General features: G+C 36.8%; 4 protein-coding genes across 4 annotated transcripts in view; 2 read left to right on the top strand and 2 right to left on the bottom strand.

Moving 5' to 3' along the window:
• LOC119586690 (adhesive plaque matrix protein-like) overlaps positions 1 to 10,844 on the top strand; it is an 18,695-nt gene extending 7,851 nt beyond the window's left edge. The window contains exons 11-18 of the mRNA XM_037935424.1: positions 1,760 to 1,801; positions 1,966 to 2,052; positions 2,200 to 2,527; positions 6,416 to 6,608; positions 6,731 to 6,932; positions 10,074 to 10,109; positions 10,260 to 10,346; positions 10,464 to 10,844. Coding sequence (XP_037791352.1) covers positions 1,760 to 1,801; positions 1,966 to 2,052; positions 2,200 to 2,527; positions 6,416 to 6,608; positions 6,731 to 6,932; positions 10,074 to 10,109; positions 10,260 to 10,346; positions 10,464 to 10,793 — 1,305 coding nt within the window. The 3' untranslated portion in view covers positions 10,794 to 10,844. The remainder of the gene's footprint in view (positions 1 to 1,759; positions 1,802 to 1,965; positions 2,053 to 2,199; positions 2,528 to 6,415; positions 6,609 to 6,730; positions 6,933 to 10,073; positions 10,110 to 10,259; positions 10,347 to 10,463) is intronic.
• LOC119595618 (cuticle protein 7-like) lies at positions 6,197 to 6,928 on the bottom strand. The gene is made up of 3 exons (XM_037944730.1): positions 6,905 to 6,928; positions 6,724 to 6,810; positions 6,197 to 6,600 (listed from the first exon to the last, which is right to left on the bottom strand). The coding sequence occupies exons 1-3, from the start codon at positions 6,914 to 6,916 to the stop codon at positions 6,253 to 6,255; spliced, it is 447 nt and encodes a 148-aa protein (XP_037800658.1). The 5' UTR covers positions 6,917 to 6,928; the 3' UTR covers positions 6,197 to 6,252.
• Positions 10,845 to 13,247: 2,403 nt separating the features above from the next.
• On the top strand, positions 13,248 to 14,045 carry LOC119595636 (cuticle protein 7-like). Its single transcript, XM_037944746.1, has 3 exons — positions 13,248 to 13,300; positions 13,447 to 13,533; positions 13,665 to 14,045. Exons 1-3 carry the CDS (start codon positions 13,289 to 13,291, stop codon positions 13,992 to 13,994), a joined length of 429 nt encoding a protein of 142 aa, XP_037800674.1. The 5' UTR covers positions 13,248 to 13,288; the 3' UTR covers positions 13,995 to 14,045.
• A 2,982-nt stretch (positions 14,046 to 17,027) lies between these two features.
• LOC119595607 (cuticle protein 7-like) overlaps positions 17,028 to 17,500 on the bottom strand; it is a 736-nt gene continuing 263 nt past the window's right edge. The window contains exon 3 of the mRNA XM_037944720.1: positions 17,028 to 17,431. Within this exon, the coding sequence (XP_037800648.1) occupies positions 17,084 to 17,431 (348 nt within the window). The 3' untranslated portion in view covers positions 17,028 to 17,083. The remainder of the gene's footprint in view (positions 17,432 to 17,500) is intronic.

The following is a 17,500-nucleotide window of genomic DNA, read 5'->3' as shown; positions in this document are numbered from 1 at the left end:
GCCGTACATATATACAGACTGTACATACAAGACATGCCTTCCCTTCCTTCCGGTCCGAACACCGCGACCTTTGCCATGAAGGCGTTAATTAGACCGCCTTCGGATCGTCTCATTATGTCGTCTACATCATACGACGTGGTTGAAAAAAAATGGCCCAGAGAATATCCATGACAACTTACTAAAAGTCCTAAACTGATATTTAACTCTCTAAATTAGAGCTTTCCTCAGGCGCGTTGCGTATTCTTTCCATTCTCTGCAATTTAAGTGGACAGGTGAACTTAAGAAGAGACACGCACTCCACAATTATCGTATATGTCTATATGTAGTTAGGTTTGGACATACGTACATACACTTATTCATACATATGCACCTTAACTATATCCTTCGTAAGTATAATCAATAAACACAGTGAATACATATACATACATATATTCATACATGTGTATGTATATATATATATATATATATATATATATATATATATATATATATATATATATATACACATATGTTTGTGTACGTGTATGTGTGTGTATGTGAAGGGTGTTTATATGCATGTACATGCATATGTATATGTATGTGTACGTGTGGAGGGTGTTTATATACATATACATAGACATATATATACAAATGTGCGTGTATGTGTATATATGTATGTGTATATACACATATATATCTGTATGTGTGTGTAGAGGGTATATATACAAATGTGTGTTTGTATACATTCATTCACACAAATATATATACTACATGCATGCACACACATATTCCATACATGTGCATATATATATATATATATATATATATATATATATATATATATATATATATACATGTATATATTTAAATATACATACACATGTAGGCCGCGATGGCCGAGTGGTTAGAGCATCGGACTCAAGACTGGCACGACGGCAATTTGAGTTCGAGGGTTCGAGTCACCGGCCGGCGCGTTGTTCCCTTGGGCAAGGAACTTCACCTCGATTACCTACTTAGCTACTGGGTGGCCAAGCCAGCCCAAGTCAGTGCTGGTCCCAAGCCCGGATAAATAGAATGATTACCTAAAAGGTAACACCGGCACTCTCCGTGAAAAGGAACTGGGGACCCTACCATGTACTCACTCCAATATCATCACAACATGAAAACTACAATTAAGTATCGTGCTGTGACCACGGTGGCTCAAACATGATCCTACCGTTAAAAAAAAAAAAATAAAAAATAAAAAAATAAAAAAACATATACATATGTATATATATGTATGTATATATGCGTGTATGTATGTGTATATATAATTATGTATATATTATATATTATATATATGTATATATTAAATATATTATATATTATATATATGTATATATATTTATACATATGTATGTATATGTATGTCTATCATGAAATAAGTGACAATTTATTATTGAATTCATATGTACATATCACATCCTAATCAAGAGTAATTTAAATTGACCTTGTACTTTCAAAATAGCATTTTGCTTTGTAAAATCAATTTTGCAAATATATATACATATATACACATACATATTTTGTCTATTCATTTTGTGTGTGTGAATTTCAACGCCTGCCGTGAATCAACTCATAATTTATAGCGCCAAATTATTTTCAGATATAGAAGAATGTTCATTATTGGAAAGGAAGATGATCGATATAATTCAAGGTAAAGGTCGCACGGAAGGAAGGAAGGAAAGGGGCGTGTCTACTGGACTCGTGGACTACGATATAAAAGGGACTCGCTTGCTAACCAGAGCATCACTCTTCGTCTACCTCCATCATGTTCACTAAGGTAACAAGTATTATCAGCCTTGCTTATGAAGATAGATTTAGTATAAAAAAAAAATAATAATAAAAAAAATATATATATATATTAAAACCATGTTAATGTGTCTTTGCTGTGTTAATGTGCATAAATAGGAAGGAATTTGTAATATTTCATTGCTCCTCTTCTAGGCTGTTATTGCCCTTGCCCTCGTGGCTGTTGCTGCTGCTGCTCCTTCTCTGCCAGCCTATGGCTATGCGCCTCAGCCTACCTATGAGGTTTGTATTTTTTTTCTTTCCTTATCTAGAATTGGCAACAGGAAGAGTATGACTGGATTCGTAAAGTAATATATATTATATATTATATTATTTATTATGACCGAAAATCTGGTACTTTATGATTCCAATTTTGTGTAACCGTTCCAGGTCCCTGCCAAGTACGACTTCAACTATGCCGTGAAGGACGACTACTCCGGAAACGACTTCGGTCACCAGGAGGCCCGTGATGGCTATGACACTCAGGGTTCTTACTACGTCCTCCTTCCCGACGGTCGTCTGCAGAAGGTCGCCTACACTGTCAACGGCGACTCCGGTTACGTGGCCGAGGTCAGCTACGAGGGTGAGGCCCAGTACCCCGAGTACAAGCCTGCTCCTGCCTACAAGCCTGCTCCTTCTTACCATCCCGCACCTGCCTACAAGCCTGCCCCTGCATACGAACCTGTCCCTACCTATGAGACCACCCCTGTTTACGCCTAAATGAACTTCCGATCAAAATATGTTTATAGATATTTATTAAACTGAAATTATAGTAACATTTGTCCTTTCCCCATATCAAAACAAAAGATATTACAAAGTCCACATGGATGCACGGATCACGGATACGATAAATAGGTCTGGAGATTGGACTTGTAGTAATGGAAAAAAATATTGTTCTTAGAAACAAAGACTCTGACAGACATGAATTAACCACCGCCACCCGTATATAATTTAGAATGATAATTCCTAATACTATAATTTACAAAGTGGAAGGACGGTCCTATTGCCTTACAGTGGCGGATATGCACATGCAGACATACATATATACATACATACATACGTATATACGTATACACATATAATACATGCTTTTCTTATAGATCCGGTCCACCTTCATCTTGAAAAATTTAATCCAACTACCTTGCCTGATCACTTATCATCTTAGTAGCGATCTCGCAGGGACCCAAAAATTCGTTCATGTTACAAGCGTTCCCTGAGACAAGCACGACCACTCGCTAAACGACCAAGCTGGCTTTTCCCCTTCCTGAAATCACGCCTTTCGGTGCCGCACTAGGAGTAGCCCGTATATTTCTCCTGTCCTCTCGATTTTATCGGACATAAGTACACATTCATAAATATACTTTTTTTCTATATATATTCTAAAAATCCCAAAGTAGTATAAATTCAAGATAATAAAATTGACGCGGGCACACACACGCACGCACGGACGCACACACACACACATACACACACACACACACACACACACACACATATATATATATATATATATATATATATATATATATATATATATATATATATACATGTATATGTATATGCATGTGTGTATATATATACATACATACATTATATATATATATATATATATATATATATATATATATATATATATATATATATATATATATATATATATATATATATATATATACATAGGTCTGCATATCGGTACAGGACTGCGAATTTAAGTCTGAAGATTATTCTGCAGCTCTCAACTCAGTGTTTTTTTAATACGATCTAAACTGAATTTCGGATTAGATGAAGACAATTATGAATAATTCAAATGGCCATATATATCAATGTTTCCATCATTTTGTATGGTCAACTGTATTATCTTGAATTCTGAAAAATCTACATTTTCCGGAAATCAACTGATTATATAAATAGTGCCTACACTTTATTGCTATTCTATCTTAAGACTATAAGGTCGTATACCGAAAGGGAGATGATTGACATAATTCAAGGTAACGAATGGGGCGTGGCTACTAAATTAAGAGAGAGTTGATTGATGACCAGAGCATTACACTTCATCGGCATTCATCTTGTTCACTATGATAACAGGTGTTATCAATCAAGCAGATTTATAAGGGAAAAAGCTTCAATAAAAATAATAACTGTCATGTAATTATGCATATAAAGGAAAGGAACTCAATACAATATATTACTTTCTTCTGGACGGTCGTTCCCCTCGCCCTCGCGGCCGTAACTGCCTCTATTCATTCCCAACCAGCTATGCTATGCTCCTCAGCCTATCTACGTGGTATGTAACATTTTGGAAATTCAATATAATGATAGCGGTACTGTTTACGAGACCACACCAGCCTACGCTTAAATGAAATCTGTTGATGACTATATTTTTCGTTGAAATTTATTAAACTGAAATTTTTGTAACACTTATTTGTTTTCCTGTAACATAAACAATAGCAGAAATGTTCATACGTCTAAAAAGTACTCGCCATCTCAGTGATAACAATGGGTATTTATAAAGTACAGTATAAACAATATATGCAGATACAGACATACATGAACTTACCTTTGCCTTCTACACGTTAGTTTCATCATTCAAAGTTAAAATCTGTTTAAACAGGGTTAGCATTTATGTACATGGTATTATGTTACGACAAATGTAAAAGAAGAATAACAAAGAAGCAGAAAATTGCAATTGCAAAGTAGAACAAGCTTATATATATAAAGATATCAAAAGGCACATATTTCCATATAAGTATGCATATACGAATGGTTAGAGCGTCGGACTCGAGACTGTCGCGACGGCGATCTGAGTTCGGGGGTTCGAGTCACCGGCCGTCGCGTTGTTTCCCTTGGGCAAGGAGCTTCACCTCGATTGCCTGCCTAGCCACTGGGTGGCCAGGCCAGCCCAAGTCAGTACCGGGTAAATAGAGATGGTGACTCGATAAAAACACCGGGCGGAAGGCAATGGCAAACCACCGCTCTAAATTGCTAAGAAAAAATAATGGAAGCCCATGATCGTCATGGCCGCGGTGGCCGAATGGTTAGAGCGTCGGACTCAAGACTCACGACGGCAATCTGAATTCGAGGGTTCGAGTCACCTACCGCCGCGTTGTTCCCTTGGGCAAGGAACTTCACCTTGATTGCCTGCCTAGCCACTGGGTGGCCAAGCCAGCCCAGGTCGGTGCTGGTCCCGGGCCCGGATGGATGGAGAGAGTGATTACCTAAAAGGTACCACCGGCACTCTCCGTGGAAAGGAACTGGGGACCCTACCACGTACTCACTCCAAGAGCATCACAACATGAAAACTACAATTAAGTATCATGCTGTGACCACGGCGGCTCAGACATGAACCTACCGTTAAAAGAAGAAGATGCATATACAGTACATTGTGAGGACTTTCTTACTGACAGTAACACGCTTGCATGGAGTGTTTTTAACTATGGGATATATAGATAAACTAAAACGAATATTTATGCATAGCCATATTTATGAATATCTTCACATATGAATAAACGATTTTCCCTTCCTTCTGGGGCACACACCGTGACCTTTGCCTTGAGAATGTTAAACTCAGCCATCTTCCCCTTTTCATAGCGTCGACTGCACAGCATGTGGTTTAAGGGAAAAAAATCTTCTAAAACCTCCGACCACCTGCAAATGACTACATGCTTCTCTCTCTCATAAATCACGGGATTGTGTTTTTTGAGGTAAGGACCTGGGGAAAATGTGCAAAATTAGAATGCAATAATAAATTTTCATTCGCAATACATCAATAATTTATACATGTAGTAATTTTATTACCAGCAGTTTGATTTTAATATACTACAAACTTGAGCTAGGCTGAAAGACATAGCCAAAAATAGCATAAGAAGGAGCAGACACAGCGATGGCCACAAGGAAGAGGGCAACGTAGCGAAGGTTGCGGTGTCTTTCTCTCTCTCTCTCTCTCTCTCTCTCTCTCTCTCTCTCTCTCTCTCTCTCTCTCTCTCTCTCTGGACTACAAGGAAATTAAATGTGCGCTTTATATATTCGTGTATATATGTATATGCACAATAGCAACTATGGCTAGGTGGGGCAGTGATTCTACGTGATTGTTGTCATGTTATAAACCAGTCTTCTTTGGCTGTCCCCCACAAGGCAACTTGTTTCCATTACGAAAGTAAAATAAATGTCTAGTGGAATAGTTGGCATTAACCATTCTGATTTTCATGCTGAAAGCGGAGGTGTGTTCGCCTGCGTTCAAATATTGATTTTTAAATGTTCCCAAAACTATTATTTTTATATGGTCAAAACAATTCCGCATATACATATATGGTACTACGTAAAAAATACCCACAGGTATCATAGACATGTCGAATATTCCTTTTCATGTTAACAAGGATAAAAAACAGTGTTACTAGACTTTCAGTTTTAATAAATATTGTTTAAAAAAAATCAATTTAAGTTCGTTTAAGCGTAGGCTGGGGTGGTCTCGTAGGTAGGAGCAGGCTCGTAGGTTGGGACCGGCTTGTAGGCAGGTGCGGGCTGGTAAACAGGAGCAGGCTTGTAGGCAGGAGCAGCCTTGTAGGCAGGAGCAGGCTTGTACTCGGGGTATTGGGCCTCACCCTCGTAGCTGACCTCGGCTACGAAACCGGAGTCGCCGTTGACAGTGTAGGCGACCTTCTGCAGACGACCGTCAGGAAGGAGAACGTAGTAAGAACCCTGAGTATCGTAACCGTCACGAGCCTCCTGGTGACCGAAGTCGTTTCCGGAATAGTCGTCTTTCACGGCATAGTTGAAGTCATACTTTGCAGGGACCTGGAAATGTTTCACAAAATTCATATCATACCATACTAAATATCCTGTCACAATATGTCAGTACTTTACGAATGCAGTAATATTACTGTTATTAACAATTCAGATATTCAAAATCTTACAAACCTCGTAGGCAGGCTGAGGAGCATAACCATAGGCTGGCTGAGAAGGAGCAGGAGCAGCAACGGCCACGAGGGCGAGGGCAACGACAGCCTAGAATAAAGTATCATATTAGTTCCTTTTCTTTATATGCACGTGTTGTTTTCTACTGGGAGCTATCCCTTATCATAAATATCATATTTCTCACCTTAGTGAACATGATGGGGGTAGAAGAAGTGTGATACTACGGTCATGTAGTGAGTCCCTTTTATACCGTAGCCCACGAGTTCAGTAGACACGCCCCTTTCTTTCCTTCCTTCCGTGCGACCTTCACCTTGAATTATATCCATCATCTTCCTTTCTATAAGTGACCATTCTGCACTGGAGGAAATTGTGCGTGTGTGTGTGTGTGTGTGCGTGTATGTGTGTACAGATATATACAAAAATATATGTGTATATATTATATATATATTCTATTAAAAAAATATATGTATATATATATATATATATATATATATATATATATATATATATATATAATCAGTTAATTTAAAGGAAATTTGAAATTTGCAAAGCACTGTAAAATTCTATATCATAGTAATTTTACAATACATAGTGGCAATTACTGAATGTACTAGCTCATCTGAATGGATCTCACTGGTTTTACTACCATATAATCATTGTAAAAATTTAAAGCTAAACTTAATTCGTGTGTGTGTGTGTGTGTGTGTGTGTGTGTATATATATATATATATATATATATATATATATATATATATATATATATAGAGAGAGAGAGAGAGAGAGAGAGAGAGAGAGAGAGAGAGAGAGAGAGAATATGCCTCTTCTGCTCTCTTAAAAACAAATATGTGTGTATGTATGTGTGTATCTGTGTGTGTGTGTGTGTGTGTGTGTGTGTGTGCATATGTATATATATATATATATATATATATATATATATATATATATATGTGTGTGTGTGTGTGTGTGTGTGTGTGTGTGTGTGTGTGTGTGTGTGTGTGTGTGTATGTGTGTGTGTGTGTGTACATATGATATACATATGTGTGTTTGCGTGTGTGTGTGTGTGTGTGTACGAGTATATTGTGTATATATATATATATTTATGTTTATGCACATACACCCACGCACACACACACACACATGTATATATATAAATAAAGTTTGATATGCATGTATGTACACACAAACATACACAAATATATAGGCATATGTGTGTGTGTGTGTGTGTATGCATATAGATAGATAGATAGATGTGTGTATATATAAACATATATATAATTTTGTATATACATATATATAAGATATTATATAGAGCATTTATAGTATAGAACTATGTACAGAAATATATATGTTATAGTGTTGTTGCAACAAACAATATGATAATGCTGAAATTTAGAAATGAAGTATCGAACCACATTCATAAAAGACGCGTTTCCCTTCCTTCCGGGCCGAACACCGCGACCTTCTCATTGAAGGTGCTAATCCGACCACCTTCGTGGCGTCTCATCGTGTCGCTTAAGGCAAAGTAGGAAGATTAAACAAATATCCTTTTGTCAGACACTCGTTGGGTCTGAAAACTGTCCAAGGGCTTTTTTTTGTTGTTTTTTATGATAGAATTTAAATGGTGTTATAATGGGTAACAGAGTATGAAAGTATGTGCAATAGCCATGTGCTGAAGCAGTTTATTCTATAATTTCAATATTTAAGCATGCATTCCTCGTAATCATATATTCACACTCGCCCCGCTGGCCATTTATGACCATCCTGAGGTAACATATGGCCCGCGGATCATGGGTTTGACACCCCTGCTTAAGAACAACATTTGAAATTTTCTAAAAGTATTAAGCTGCCTCTCTCTCTCTCTCTCTCTCTCTCTCTCTCTCTCTCTCTCTCTCTCTCTCTCTCTCTCTCTCTCTCTCTCTCTCTCTCAAAGGCAGCATTTTCAGCAGCCGTTCTCCTGATTAAGGCATCTTTCGTCTTCGTTCATTTACGGTTCGCCAGCGTCCTAGTATAATTCCACGCGTTCACACGCTTGGTCATTTTGCGTACAGCTGTTGTTCCAACACAGAACAGCTCATCGCAGTTCCGTTGCTTTTGAATAACAATGAATGTACTACGTATGTAAGATAACAATAACGTTAATATAAATAATGATAATGATGATAATGATAACAGCAACAACAATAATACTAGTAATAATAATAGCAGTGAAAATACTATCATAATTGATTTTTGTAATAATGATAATATAAATAATAATAATAATAATAATAATAATAATAATAATAATGTAATAATAGCAATAATAGGTAATAAAGATTAATTTCTTCCCCATTTTTTGTAATTCTTCCAGAAGTATATGAACGAACAAAAGGAATATGAATAACCGCAGTGTGAACAGTCCTACTGATTTGTACATGATAATTGTACAAACTGTAAGAGGGTGAATGACAACGTGTGAATCAAGCTTAATTAATATGGATAGACGGACACATAAATGCGCACTACAAAGTCATTTACATTCTTTCATGCAAAGATATATATGTATATGAAGCACTTCTTATTCAAATATGCATATGCAATGTGCATGTGTATACATATATGCTGGCGTGCAAGTCGGTATGTGCACACACACACACACACACACACACACACACACACACACACACACACACACACACACACACACATATATATATATATATATATATATATATATATATATATATATATATATATATATGTGTGTGTGTGTGTGTGTGTGTGTGTGTGTGTGTGCGTGTGTCTGTGTGTGTATGTGTGTGTGTGCGTGTGCATATATATATATGTATATATATATATATATATATATATATATATATATATATATATATATATATACCGGAAGAGGATATATACATATATATATATGAACATTTACATATATGCACACATACACTCTATGTGTGTGTGTGTGTCATATAGCATTATATAATCTGAAGGATGCGGAAAATGGAGTTTTAACTTTCTAATTGGAAAATGAGATGAAAATCATAAGTATTAGATACAACAGATACAGGCTTTCGTAATTAAACTGACATTCTATATTCAACATATACCAGTGTGTATGGTATCATCAATTTCATTATTTTAATTTTAAAGTGATCTCTGAATTTTATTTTTTCCTTTAAATCAAGTTACCATGTATATATCGCACCTATATTTTCTCACAGCGCCAATTTTGTTTTAGAAAGCAGAATGGCCATTTATGGGAAGGAAGAGGATAGATATAATTCAAGGTAAAAGTCGCCAGAAAGGGGGCGTGTCCTCTAGTCTCGTGGACTTCAGTATAAAATGGACTCGCTTGATGACCGGAGTATCACACGTCATCTACCTCCATCATGTTCACTAAGGTGAGAAGTATTATCCGTATAGCAAATTTAGATTTATGATAAGAGATATCTATTAGTACGAAACAACAGTGCCGTATTCAGCATAACTGTGCCATGTTAATGCACATATGCAGGAGAGGAACTAATGTGATATGTTACTTCATTTTCTAGGCAATCGTTGCCCTCGCCCTCGTGGCCGTTGCTGCCTCTGCTCCTTCTCAGCCAGCTTACGGTTATGCTCCTCAGCCTACCTACGAGGTTTGTAAACTTTTGAAAGTTTGAGTTGATAATAATATTACTACAATTGTGAATTACTGATATATTATGACCGGGTTATTTGGTAAGGTAGATGCTAATTTTGTGCAACTTTTCCAGGTCCCTGCCAAGTACGATTTCAACTATGCCGTGAAAGACGACTATTCCGGAAACGACTTCGGTCACCAGGAAGCTCGCGACGGTTATGATACTCAGGGTTCTTACTACGTCCTCCTTCCCGACGGTCGTCTGCAGAAGGTCGCCTACACTGTCAACGGCGACTCCGGTTACGTAGCCGAGGTCAGCTACGAGGGTGAGGCCCAGTACCCCGAGTACAAGCCTGCTCCTGCCTACAAGCCTGCTCCTTCTTACCATCCCGCACCTGCCTACAAGCCTGCCCCTGCATACGAACCTACCCCTACCTATGAGACCACCCCTGCTTACGCCTAAATGAAACTCGATCAAAATATGTTTATAAATATTTATTAAACTGAAATTATAGTAAAATTTGTCCTTTTCCCATATCAAAACAAAAGGTGTCCACACGGAGCTCGGACTGTCTGTTTATATTACTATGCGATAAATAGAACCGGAGATTGCACTCGTAATAGGATTAACCACCGCCACCCGCATATGGTTTAGAGTAATAATTCCTAATGCTAAAACTTGCAAAGTGAAAGGGCGATCTTATTGCTTTACAGTGGCGGTTATGTACATTGTACACATGTAGACATACATGCATATACGTACACACATATAATACATGCTTTTCTGAAATTTTTATTTTATTTTATTTTTATTGAAATAAGAAATAAAAATTCTACGTTTAACATTAAAACACTGAGGGTTTTCAAACACTAGGCTGCCCCGTTTTCCTTTATAGTTCCATCATTTGTTGTGATGGCATGTTAAATCTCTGTACTTGTGGCATCTTCGAACGTGAAATAAAACCAGCAATATAAAAAAGGAGCCTGGGAACAACTGCTTAATGAGGATAAAGGTAATACAAAAGAACTAGGAGAACAGTTTAAAACATTTACTAATATATCGGCTTTGGTTATATATAACAGTTCTACATCAGTAATATTAATATTCCTAACAACAAACACACAACACTTAGTTGTACAGTAAGTCACACTGGTGTTCCACAGTGAGCCGAATACACAAAATTTGCCACTATAAATAATAATTAAAAGGGGTGCCTTCGTCTCCTGCTTAATATATCAGGTCAATGCCCCGTTGCAGTCTTCCGTCCTCGGATCTCTGGCTTAGAGGAACATTGCCTGCGCATATTAATAGTCTAGAGAGTTAGGGAGATTTCCGGCAAGTCTCCTTCGGTTTTGTGTGACCCTTGCACATCAGGTCAGGCCAGTGGATGTTGGTAAAAAAAAAAATAGATAAAAAAAAAATAATAAAAAATAAGCATGGTCTGACAGGCTCCTAACAATTCTCGTGTGGTTTGGGGGTACACCTTTTTGCACAGGATTAAAACATTAAAATATGAATATTACATATAAAAAGGACAACATAAACACAGATAAAATTATTTTTACACTAAAAGTTAAGCAGATAAAATAAAATTAGTGATACCTGGCGGAAAGTGTGAAACAAGATCGTTTACCCTGAGGTGATCCGCAAACAGCTGGGGATGCTTTTAAAGACATATGTAATAGTTGTTTATATCTAAAATTATATAAAGTTCACTACAACCTCGCAGGGTGACCAAAAATTCGTCCATGCTACAAGCGTTCCATAAGACAAGTACGACCACTCGCTAAACGAACAAGCTGATTTTTCCTCTTCCTGAAATCGCGCCTTTCGGTGCCGCACTATAAGTGACCCATATACTTTTCCGTCCTCTGGATTTTAGCAGGCAGACATACACATGCATAGATACATGTTTTTCTATATATATTCTAAAAATCCCATAGTATAAATTCAAAATAATCAAATTGATGCGAGCACACACACACACACACACACACACACATATATATATATATATATATATATATATATATATATATATATATATATATATATATATATATGTATATGTATGTATTACATACATACACACATATATTCTATATAGGTGTGTATATATATGTATATATATGTATATATATATATATATATATATATATATATATATATATATATATATATATATATATATATATATGTGTGTGTGTGTGTGTGTGTGTGTGTGTGTGGTGTATATATTTATATATGTAACATACGCACATATACATTATATATATGCGTATATATATGCATATATATATATTTATATTTATATATATATACATATATATGCATATACATATATAGATGCGTGTATGTATGTATATGTATATATACATATATTCATATGCATGTATGTAAATTATGTATATGTATATTTATCATAATATATATATCATAAGACTGAAAGCCGAAGGGAGAAAGGTCTTACACTCCCTAATCCTTGCACTGACATGACATCAAAACTAAGTGAGAATGTTTTATTAAATTCATTTTTTTTTTTTTATCAAAATCATATGTTTGAAGTACATATCACATCCTAATTAAGAGTAATTCAGTTGACCTTAGCCTTGAAATGACATTCACCATGTCATTTTGTTTTGAGACATCAATTTATATGTATATATATATATATATATATATATATATATATATATATATATATATATATATATATTGTTTGTGTGTGTGTATGTGAATTTCAACACTTGCCGTGAATCAACTCATAATTTATAGCGCCAAATTCTTTTCAGATATAGAAGAATGTTCATTATTGGAAGGGAAGATGATCGATATAATTCAAGGTAAAGGTCGCACGGAAGGAAGGAAGGAAAGGGGCGTGTCTACTGGACTCGTGGACTACGATATAAAAGGGACTCGTTTGGTAACCGGAGCATCACTCTTCGTCTACCTCCATCATGTTCACTAAGGTAACAAATATTATCAGCCTTGCTTATGAAGAGACATTTAGTATAAAACAATATATATATTTTTTTTAATACCATTAATGTGTCTTGTGTTGTGCTAATGTCCACAAATAGGAAGGAACTTGTAATATGTATTGCTCCTTTTCTAGGCTGTTGTTGCCCTTGCCCTCGTGGCTGTTGCTACTGCTGCTCCTTCTCTGCCAGCCTATGGCTATGCACCTCAGCCTACCTATGAGGTTTGTATTTTTTTTTCTTCTTCTTATTTAGAATTGGCAATAGGATGAGTATGACTGGATTCGTAAAGTAATGATATATTATGACCGAAAATCTGGTACTTTATGATTCTAATTTTGTGTAACCGTTCCAGGTCCCTGCCAAGTACGACTTCAACTATGCCGTGAAGGACGACTACTCTGGAAACGACTTCGGTCACCAGGAGGCCCGTGATGGCTATGACACTCAGGGTTCTTACTACGTCCTCCTTCCTGACGGTCGTCTGCAGAAGGTCGCCTACACTGTCAACGGCGACTCCGGTTACGTGGCCGAGGTCAGCTACGAGGGTGAGGCCCAGTACCCTGAATATAAGCCCGCTCCTGCCTACAAGCCTGCTCCTTCCTATCATCCCGCACCTGCCTACAAGCCTGCCCCTGCATACGAACCTGCCCCTACCTATGAGACCACCCCTGTTTACGCCTAAATGAACTTCGATCAAAATATGTTTATAGATATTTATTAAACTGAAATTATAGTAACATTTGCCCTTTCCCCATATCAAAACAAAATATATTACAAAGTCCACATGGATGCACGGATCACGGATACGATAAATAGGTCTGGAGATTGGACTAGTAGTAATGGAAAAAATATTGTTCTTAGGAACAAAGACTCTGACAGACATGAATTAACCACCGCCACCCGTATATAATTTAGAATGATAATTCCTAATACTATAATTTACAAAGTGGAAGGACGGTCCTATTGCCTTACAGTGGCGGATATGCACATGTAGACATACATATATACATACATACATGCATACATGTATATACGTATACACATATAATACATGCTTTTCTCATAGATCCGGTCCACCTTCATCTTGAAAAATTTAATCCAACTACCTTGACTGATCACTTATCATCTTAGTAGCGATCTCGCAGGGGCCCAAAAATTCGTTCATGTTACAAGCGTTCCCTGAGACAAGCACGACCACTCGCTAAACGACCAAGCTGGCTTTTCCCCTTCCTGAAATCACGCCTTTCGGTGCCGCACTAGGAGTAGCCCGTATATTTCTCCTGTCCTCTCGATTTTATCGGACATGAGTGCACATTCATAAATACACTTTTTTCTATATATATTCTAAAAATCCCAAAGTAGTATAAATTCAAGATAATAAAATTGACGCGGGCACACACACGCACGCACGCACGCACAAACACACGCACACACGCACACACACACACACATACACACACACACACACACACACACACACACATATATATATATAATATATATATATATATATATATATATATATATATATATATATACATGTATATGTATATGCATGTGTGTGTGTATATATATATATGTATACATACATTATATATATACATACATAGGTCTGCATATCGGTACAGGACTGCGAAATTAAGTCTGAAGATTATTCTGCAGCTCTCAACTCAGTGTTTTTTTTAATACGATCTAAACTGAATTTCGGATTAGATGTTATATTGTTACACAAATAACAAAGACAATTATGAATAATTCAAATGGCCATATATATCAGTGTTTCATCATTTTGTATGGTCAACTGTATTATCTTGAATTCTGAAAAATCTACATTTTCCGGAAATCAACTGATTATATAAATAGTGCCTACACTTTATTGCTATTCTATCTTAAGACTATAAGGTCGTATACCGAAAGGGAGATGATTGACATAATTCAAGGTAACGAATGGGGCGTGACTACTAAATTAAGAGAGAGTTGACTGATGACCAGAGCATTACACTTCATCTGCATTCATCTTGTTCACTTTGATAACAGGTGTTATCAATCAAGCAGATTTATAAGGGAAAAAAATTCAATAAAAATAATAACTGTCATGTAATTATGCATATAAAGGAAAGGAACTCAACACAATATATTACTTCCTTCTGGACTGTGTCGTTCCCCTCGCCCTCGCGGCCTTAACTGCCTCTACTCATTCTCAACCAGTTTATGGCTATGCTCCTCAGCCTATCTACGAGGTATGTAACATTTTGGAAATTAAATATAATGATAGCGGTACTGTTTACGAGACCACACCAGCCTACGCTTAAATGAAATCTGTTGATGACTATATTTTTCGTTGAAATTTATTAAACTGAAATTCTTGTAACACTTATTTGTTTTCCTGTAACATAAACAATAGCAGAAATGTTCATACGTCTAAACAGTACTCGCCATCTCAGTGATAACAATGGGTATTTATAAAGTACAGTATAAACAATATATGTAGACACAGACATACATGAACTTACCTTTGCCTTCTACACGTTAGTTTTATCATTCAAAGTTAAAATCTGCTTAAACAGGGTTAGCATTTATGTACATGGTATTATGTTACGACAAATGTACAAGAAGAATAACAAAGAAGCAGAAAATTGCAATTGCAAAGTAGAACAAGCTTATATATATAAAGATATCAAAAGGCACATAGTTCCATATAAGTATGCATATACAGTACATTGTGAGGACTTTCTTATTGACAGTAACATGCTTGCATGGAGTGTTTTTAACTATGGGATATATAGATAAACTAAAACGAATATTTATGCATAGCCATATTTATGAATATCTTCACATATGAATAAACGATTTTCCTGTGACCTTTGCCTTGAGAATGTTAAACTCAGCCATCTTCCCCTTTTCATAGCGTCGACTGCACAGCATGTGGTTTAAGGGGAAAAAATCTTATAAAACCTCCGACCACCTGCAAATGACTACATGCTTCTCTCTCTCATAAATCACGGGATTGTGTTTTTTGAGGTAAGGACCTGGGGAAAATGTGCAAAATTAGAATGCAATAATACATTTTCATTCGCAATACATCAATAATTTATACATGTAGTAATTTTATTACCAGCAGTTTGATTTTAATATACTACAAACTTGAGCTAGGCTGAAAGACATAGCCAAAAACAGCATGAGAAGGAGCAGACACAGCGATGGCCACAAGGAAGAGGGCAACGTAGCGAAGGTTGCGGTGTCTCTCCTCTCTCTCTATCTCTCTCTCTCTCTCTCTCTCTCTCTCTCTCTCTCTCTCTCTCTCTCTCTCTCTCTGGACTACAAGGAAATTAAATGTGCGCTTTATATATTCGTGTATATATGTATATGCATAATAGCAACTATGGCTAGGTGGGGCAGTGATTCTACGTGATTGTTGTCATGTTATAAACCAGTCTTCTTTGGCTGTCCCCCACAAGGCAACTTGTTTCCATTACGAAAGTAAAACAAATGTCTAGTGGAATAGTTGGCATTAACCTTTCTGATTTTCATGCTGAAAGCGGAGGTGTGTTCGCGTGCGTTCAAATATTGATTTTCAAATGTTCCCAAAACTATTATTTTTATATGGTCAAAACAATTCCGCATATACATATATGGTACTACGTAAAAACATACCCACAGGTATCATAGACATGTCGAATATTCCTTTTCATGTTAACAAGGATAAAAAACAGTGTTACTAGACTTTCAGTTTTAATAAATATCGTTTTAAATAAATCAATTTAAGTTCGTTTAAGCGTAGGCTGGGGTGGTCTCGTAGGTAGGAGCAGGCTCGTAGGTTGGGGCCGGCTTGTAGGCAGGTGCGGGCTGGTAAACAGGAGCAGGCTTGTAGGCAGGAGCAGCCTTGTAGGCAGCAGCAGGCTTGTACTCGGGGTATTGGGCCTCACCCTCGTAGCTGACCTCGGCTACGAAACCGGAGTCGCCGTTGACAGTGTAGGCGACCTTCTGCAGACGACCGTCGGGAAGGAGAACGAAGTAAGAACCCTGAGTATCGTAACCGTCGCGAGCCTCCTGGTGACCGAAGTCGTTTCCGGAATAGTCGTCTTTCACGGCATAGTTGAAGTCATACTTTGCAGGGACCTGGAAATGTTTCACAAAATTCATATCATACCATACTAAATATCCTGTCACAATATGTCAGTACTTTAC

The sequence above is a fragment of the Penaeus monodon genome, chromosome 3, assembly GCF_015228065.2.
Source record: "Penaeus monodon isolate SGIC_2016 chromosome 3, NSTDA_Pmon_1, whole genome shotgun sequence".
Taxonomy (NCBI): Eukaryota; Metazoa; Arthropoda; class Malacostraca; order Decapoda; family Penaeidae; genus Penaeus; species Penaeus monodon.
The sequence above is the reverse complement of the archived record's forward strand: the minus strand, read 5'-3'. Positions and strand labels throughout refer to the sequence as shown.